Raw genomic sequence first — 7,002 nt, 5'->3', positions numbered from 1 at the left:
GAATTTTCTTTTTACCATCATTTTTCACTGTGCGATTATTACTTGGAACAATTTATTAATAATAGCAGAATATGGATCATCTCCGGTGCCGCAATGGGACTGGAAGAATCTAGTCTTTACTTTTTTTATCCATACATGTTACGCTTTGTCTTTGCATTAGGCACTCAAAGAAGCATAGACTGAACAATTGGAGAGGTGCTGAATTCATTTCACAGTCTATTCAAACAGTCTTGCAAAGATTTACAATTTTGGTTTCCTTATAGGTGGTGGTCACAAGAAACTATTGCTGTGGTAACTGGTGCTAATAGAGGAATTGGGTTTGAGATTGCAAGACAACTTGCCGGGCATGGATTGACAGTAATACTAACATCAAGGGACACTAGTGTTGGCATTGAAGCAGCCAAGGTCTTACAAGAAGGAGGTTTCAATGTGGATGTCCATCAGCTCGATGTCTTGGATCGTGAATCAATTTCAGAGTTTACTGAATGGATAAAAGAAAAATATGGAGGCTTAGATATTCTGGTAAGATGAAAATTCATTGATCTTTTGTCCACTCATTTTAGAGATTTGAAGTTGATGTTAGTTTTTACTTCTTGATTGGTTTTTCTCTTTCACTGAGCATTTAGCTTAGCTTACTGCTTTGCCCAACCTTTTGTATTTCTCTTGATTTTTTCATGCAAACTTATATTTTGCAGGTTAATAATGCAGGTGTTAACTACAATCTTGGGTCTGATAATTCTGTGCAATTTGCACAGCAGGTAGTTGACACCAACTATTATGGCACCAAAAGTATGATTAAAGCAATGATACCATTAATGAGACCTTCTGCTGCTGGTGCTCGTATTGTTAATGTGAGCTCACGGCTAGGTAAACTAAATGGCCGGCGCAATGTAAGTAAATGATTCTGTTCCTTTTATTCAACATATATACAGAGTCAAACCACATTTTTTTACTAAGCTCTTCTCTCTTTTCTCTTCTTTTTTGGTGATCTTTCTTTACTTTCTTAGTGCAATTATTTGTGGGTCTTTAAGGTGAGTAATTAGTAAATCATGGTCACTTCCTTCCTGGAATCTTTTTCTTGTTACACTTCATCTTCCTTCCCTTCTGTTTAGGATTGGAGTCTAGTCTCTGCTTCTGTAATATAGGCATTGCATTTTTTTCCCATATGTGAATAAATTTTGGATCTATTTATTTACTTCTTTTGGTTCTTGCTCTTCCCCTCTTTCCTCGAGGGAGAAGATATTGCATCCGCTATGCCTTCTAGTGCAGCGACATACCCATGCACTCGTACTTAAAGAGGCATGTCTATTCTTCTAACTGTTGGGTAAGAGGCAAGTGTTGGTATGTACTTGTTATGTGTCTATAGCAGTTGCATTGTTGCTTTCAAGTTGAAGTTTTAACCTGGGAGGGATTGATGCAGATGGAGGAGAACCTTAGACTCTTGGCCTGTTTCATTGACACCATTATTTTGCGTATGAATAAATGAATTTATGTAATTTTTTATGCAACACATTGCTGAAGGTCATCTGACTGTAAATTGCCTTGTATGCTCATAATTTTCTTGAGATCTCCATTTCAAATACTTTACTTTTTCTGGAAGGAGTGAAAGAAGTCATTAGCCTTTAATTTCCTTGGTACCACTTCACACTATATTCTTTCTTTTTTTGTATGCAGACTAACTTTAGGTTTTCTTTGACAGAGAATTCAAGATGCAACTTTGAGAGAAGAACTAAACAATTTGGACACTCTGTCTGAGGAACTGATTGATAGGACAGTGTCTACTTTCCTACAACAAGTTGAAGATGACACTTGGCTATCAGGTGGTTGGCCTCAGACATTCACTGACTACTCAATATCTAAACTTGCTGTTAATGCTTACACTAGGCTGGTGGCAAAAGAACTCTCTGATCGGCCAGAAGGTGAAAAGATATATATCAACTGTTACTGCCCAGGATGGGTGAAGACTGCTATGACAGGTTGGGCAGGCAATATTTCAGCTGAGGATGCAGCTGACACTGGAGTCTGGCTTGCCCTGCTTCCTGATGTGGCAATAACAGGAAAATTTTTTGCAGAGAGACGGGAAGTGAACTTCTGAGGCAATGAAGCTAACTATTGCAGGGTTTAGGAATCCGTTCTATTCTTGAAGATTTCATGGCTTAGACAGCTGAAAGCAGCTTGTTTGAGAAGGTTTGTCTGCCCTGCATTTGGCAAAAAAGAATTGCCTTGTGGTAACTACCGACGGATGAGAGCTAGCACCTGTTATTATTGAAATGGAAATTGGAAAACATGGAAGGTGCAATCTGTTTGACCTTCAAGGGATTATGGTCACACATTTAACAGAGTGTAAACAGTTACTCCGAATTTTATGGTAATTTTTTCAAGTCAAAATATGCTTATTGCTCCTTCCCACCACTGATGCTCTAGTTTAAGGCTCATCAAGTATTTTTGTTTATGGGTTCTTTTGTATTTGATCTTTCAGAATGAAGAATAGATATATGTTGAGACTACTAATTAGCTCTTTCTATTCTTTTAAAGCTGGAGTGATGACCCAAATAAAAAAAAGAAAAACACTCTAATTGTGACGGTAATAACCAATGCTGATGGAGGACATGTTAATGGTTTGATGCTGACATAAATTAGGAGCAAAATGGTAACTAGCGGTGATCTGCCTCAGTTTCATTGAGTGCCTCCAAGGGAGGTATGCTGCATAGGGTTGGAACAGGGAATTATGCTTGTTTACTCATTTAATCTCATTTGATAATGGAAGACTAACAAGGTTGGAAAGAAAATTACTGACAAGTCAATCTTCATGGCTCAAAAGCAAATTTTAGTTACAAAAACTCTGAACTCAAATAGCAAATTCAGTTCGTATTCTGATCAATAGCAAATTTAACAATTTACCCAACCTACCATCCAATCCATTCTACTACCAGCAATTGGATCCTCAGACCTGAAATTCCATGTGGATCCAAAAAGGCCACGACGCCGTCACTAGACTTCCAGGGCCAAGTTCTTGCGTTTAGAAGGCCCACTATTGTCCCTCCACTTCCTTCGCGTTTTTTTTTTTATTTCTTTCTTTCTTTCTTCCCATTTCTCCAGATCAGTTATCAAGGCCAATGGCCACCCTCAGAAGAGCTCTTCTCAACGCCCACCGAATCCTTAATTCTTCCACCGTCCCCAGTCGGACTACGATCGTTATCAGGTACCTATAAACTATTTTTCTTTTAACCTTTGCTTGGCTTTTGTTATTTTTTTTCTTGAAACATTTTCCTTTTCTTACCAGGCCACAATATGGGTGGGTATCAAGATTTGCTTCCACTAATATTAGTAACACTCAGCCATTAGACATCGACCTCTCGAGCGAAGAAAGCAAAAGGCGTCTGTTTAACAGGTTATCTTTCTTTATTTTACTCTTGGGGTGCCTTTTTTTTTTTTTATTCTGATCACAAAATTTAGCTAGCGTTTTGATGATTCCGTGTTTGGATTTTTGATAGATTGTTGTATAGGAGCAAGCAGAGAGGGTTTTTGGAACTGGATTTGGTTCTTGGAAAATGGGTGGAGGAACACATCTATTCCATGGATGAAAATGGAATTAAAGCTCTTGTTCATGTCCTTGATTTGGTATTCTTCTTTCTTTCTCCATCTTTCTTTAAAAAAAAAAAGTTTACTTTTGTTTGCTTATAGACTGAATTTACAGGCTTTTAAGTTCAAACTACTCTCTTGTTTGTTTCATGGTTTTAGTTACTTATATGAAACCATAGTGGATGATCATGAGTGCTTGCTAGTTGAGCAATATCTTTGGTTTTGCAATGTTAATGGTAGAATTAAGGAGTTCTTGATTGTGACTAAAATTATATCTGACTCCTTTCAATTTGAAGTGTACCTGCACATTCATGATTTGTTTTCCACTCAATTTAAACCCAAAGCTTTTGAAGGTTACTTCTTATGGATTTAAAATTTAGAGCTTTTTGAACCAGCTATATATTTTCCCACATGAGCTTACGGGCAGATAATTATGATTTTTAAGTCTTTAATGTCATCTAATTATACTGGCTTCTTTGGACTAAACATGTAAAATGATTTGCATGTCAATTTGATATAACAAATCTCATGTCTGTTGATCATGGCTGGCTGCCAATAAACCTTTAGCTTGCTAAGTTTGCCTTATCAGCGGTTGATCTTTGCTTTTTGCAAATTATGGTTTGTTGCAGTTCCATCTAGGCTTATCAGCGACTAATATTTGCTTTCCATTGTAATCCTTGGCTTGTAATTAATTAAGCTTGACCTGCGGCTGTCAGCAAATCTTTCTTTTCTTGTCACTGAGAAGATATTGATTTGTCCCCTGGAAATTCACGGCTGAGACTAGAGACACTGTCAATTTGCTTTCCAGCAAATGTTCGCATAAAACCTTATATATTGCTGAACATATGAACAAAACTAGTGAACCATTTGTGTCTAACCATAAAGTCATATGAAACTATCTAATGAAAAAGCCTTTATAAATGCTCTTTCTCCATCAGAGTATTTTAAGTTTTGGATTTATTGCGATAGTTCAAAACATACACCCTCATTTGCCTTTTTCAGCTGAGTAGAGACCTAAAAATTTGATATTAAGAGCCGCTTTTATTTTTTATTTATATTTTTTTGAGAAATGCTACTCAATGGCATCTTGATTTTTCCATACGTGATAAAAAAAAGAAAAGAAGAAGAAAGAAACAGTGTAGTGAGAGAGGAAAGTGAGAAAGACTGGCAAATTGAAAATTCGTTGTCCAAATGTTTGTCATATTGTCTTAATATTGGATTTTTGTTCAGCAGGAAAACCCTGACCTCTGGAAATGGTTAACTGGTCAAGAACAACCACCTGAGGCAGTGAGCATTAATCCTGTGAGACATAGTCTGAAAGATAAAAGTTGCACCATGTTCTTTTTTCTTTGTTTCTCTTGTGTTCTTATATGATTTGTTGGTTGTCTAGGTCTTCTCTGCAGTGCAAGAGAAGGTCTTGAAAAACCTCAACAGCCATTCTGCTCCTGAGACACGAGCAACACCTGGCCAGCCATGGGTGAGAGGGTGGGATCATATCAAGAAAGGTCGTGATAGCCCTATCACAGGAAATCAGTAGCTTTGCTATTGTTTTTAAGATAGCAGGTTCTGAAGACTACTATTTTAGAACAAACTTAAAGTGCATAATATGTGTTTCTTCATTCCTGTATACTATAATATGAATAAGGATGGCTGCACGGCTGCCATGAAGCTGAAGATACAAGAAGCCCTGGCTCTTTTTGTCATTGACCTTTCATGAATTGATCTATAGCAGAAATTTGTGGCTCAATCTTTGTTTTGTCTGTCCTCTGTGCTTTCTCAAATGGTTGTACTTAATTGAATGTTCCACTTCTCCAACTAGGAATAATCGCTTTATCTTTCTCCTTCAGTCAAACGGTGAAAACTTTAGTTTCATAAATCTTGTACCCCTCTAAACAATGAAATCCTTATTTTTCTTACCTCTGCTCCCTTCTTTCAAAACCCAAGATTCACGGGTACAACGATGGTTCTTAGTGGATCTTTGAACCTTAGACTTGGCACCCTTCATACTTCAGAACTCACGGTAAAATCTGTTGGGACGAAAGGTCATTGGCTAAATGGCTAAATTTCATAATTTTGATTTTTGAAGAATTAAGCCCTGATGCATCGAACCACTTAATTGTCCCGGTTGATGGCTTCAATAACATCTATTAATGTTAAAGATGAAAATTGCCCTTCAATACTGATATTGATGTTTGGAGACACAGTGAAATTGTAGAAATTTTGGGTTCTTATACCCCAAATAAAAAGTATGAGGAACTTGCGTGGATAAATGCCGACCTCAAACTACTGATCCTCTCCCTCGCTTTCTCGTTTCTCTCCATAGCAACGAGCCTGCTTCGTCTGTTGCTATTCTTTCCTTCATCAGTTTTTAATGGCTTCTGCAGTTAAACCCATCTTCATCTTTCTTGTATATATCTCATTCCATCTCTCCCTGGTGGCATCAAAATCCAAGGACCCAACTCCAGCAGCATGGCCTCTCCAGTTCCACTCAATTCTCTTCATGAACAACAGCGGCACCCTCCAGAAAGTAGACCTCTGGTACGACTGGCCCAACGGCCGCAATTTCAACATTATCCAGAACCAGCTGGGCAAGCTGGTTTACGACCTGGAATGGGACAATGGCACCTCCTATATCTACAGTCTGGACTCTAACAAGGAATGCAGAGTCTTGCATTTCCCTGTCGGCATTCTCCGCCCGAATTGGCTGGATGGAGCCAATTATTTAGGCCAACAAGAAGAAGATGGTTTCCTATGCAATGTATGGGAGAAGGTCGACTTCATTTTGTACTACGAGGATGTCATCACTAAGAGACCTGTTTACTGGGCCTTCTACACAGGTATAGTATTAACTTAGAGCAATATTCATAACATCTGCCATGCTTGATTTTGAATTTGGAAATCTTTTTGGAGCGTGTAGGGTACACAGCTCATGTGATGACATTTGAAGTGGGAGCAGTCCTGGGGGATTCCCACTGGCAGGCACCTGCTTACTGTTTCGAGGAAGCTGAAGGGAAGAGGAAACCTGTGATTGAATCCGTGGGATGGAGTGGTCAGCAATGGAAGCTGTTGAAAGGGATTCCTAGTGCTTCTATGACACTCTGATTTTCGTTACTATTATGTATTAGTATCTTGCCATAAGAGTGCGTTTTGTGTTTGATACTTAATTTTCTGGGGTTTTAGCCATTGATCCTTGGTTGCTGTGTCCTCTTCTTGTTAACATTTATCCACTGCCAATTTCGATAAACATACAAAAATTACCACTGTAATGCAATTGATTTAGAGCTTTGGACTTTATCGAACACGATAAACATCTGAAAACAATGAGACCCCAATGATAGCGTAAAGAAGGCATCTTTTGTTGTGTTGGCATCAAAGTTTTCCTTCCATAGAAAAGAGAATTTAGTAATTTTGCAAATTATC

At 38.1% G+C, this 7,002-nt stretch overlaps 3 protein-coding genes across 5 annotated transcripts; all 3 read left to right on the top strand.

The window, feature by feature from the left end:
• The first annotated feature begins 350 nt into the window (after window positions 1-350).
• Window positions 351-2,511, top strand: LOC110417539 (NAD(P)-binding Rossmann-fold superfamily protein). Of its 2 annotated transcripts, none has more exons than XM_089783796.1 (3): window positions 351-522; window positions 709-890; window positions 1,700-2,511. In XM_089783796.1, exons 1-3 carry the CDS (start codon window positions 486-488, stop codon window positions 2,093-2,095), a joined length of 615 nt encoding a protein of 204 aa, XP_089639922.1. In that variant the 5' UTR covers window positions 351-485; the 3' UTR covers window positions 2,096-2,511. The 2 variants fall into 2 exon arrangements, with proteins under 2 accessions (XP_089639922.1, XP_021285601.2); XM_021429926.2 differs by having other exon boundaries at window positions 390-522; window positions 696-890.
• A 542-nt stretch (window positions 2,512-3,053) lies between these two features.
• Window positions 3,054-5,342, top strand: SDHAF2 (succinate dehydrogenase assembly factor). Of its 2 annotated transcripts, none has more exons than XM_021431592.1 (5): window positions 3,054-3,202; window positions 3,284-3,391; window positions 3,495-3,621; window positions 4,816-4,884; window positions 4,973-5,342. In XM_021431592.1, the coding sequence occupies exons 1-5, from the start codon at window positions 3,117-3,119 to the stop codon at window positions 5,117-5,119; spliced, it is 537 nt and encodes a 178-aa protein (XP_021287267.1). In that variant the 5' UTR covers window positions 3,054-3,116; the 3' UTR covers window positions 5,120-5,342. The 2 variants fall into 2 exon arrangements, with proteins under 2 accessions (XP_021287267.1, XP_021287266.1); XM_021431591.1 differs by having other exon boundaries at window positions 4,813-4,884.
• A 154-nt stretch (window positions 5,343-5,496) lies between these two features.
• LOC110418770 (uncharacterized protein At4g14100-like) lies at window positions 5,497-6,932 on the top strand. Its single transcript, XM_021431590.2, has 2 exons — window positions 5,497-6,419; window positions 6,500-6,932. The coding sequence occupies exons 1-2, from the start codon at window positions 5,954-5,956 to the stop codon at window positions 6,682-6,684; spliced, it is 651 nt and encodes a 216-aa protein (XP_021287265.1). The 5' UTR covers window positions 5,497-5,953; the 3' UTR covers window positions 6,685-6,932.
• The last annotated feature ends 70 nt before the right edge of the window (window positions 6,933-7,002 follow it).

Source organism: Theobroma umbraticum, unplaced genomic scaffold (assembly GCF_002168275.2).
Source record: "Theobroma umbraticum cultivar Fairchild unplaced genomic scaffold, ASM216827v3 scaffold_50.0, whole genome shotgun sequence".
Classification (NCBI taxonomy): Eukaryota; Viridiplantae; Streptophyta; class Magnoliopsida; order Malvales; family Malvaceae; genus Theobroma; species Theobroma umbraticum.
The sequence above is the reverse complement of the archived record's forward strand: the minus strand, read 5'-3'. Positions and strand labels throughout refer to the sequence as shown.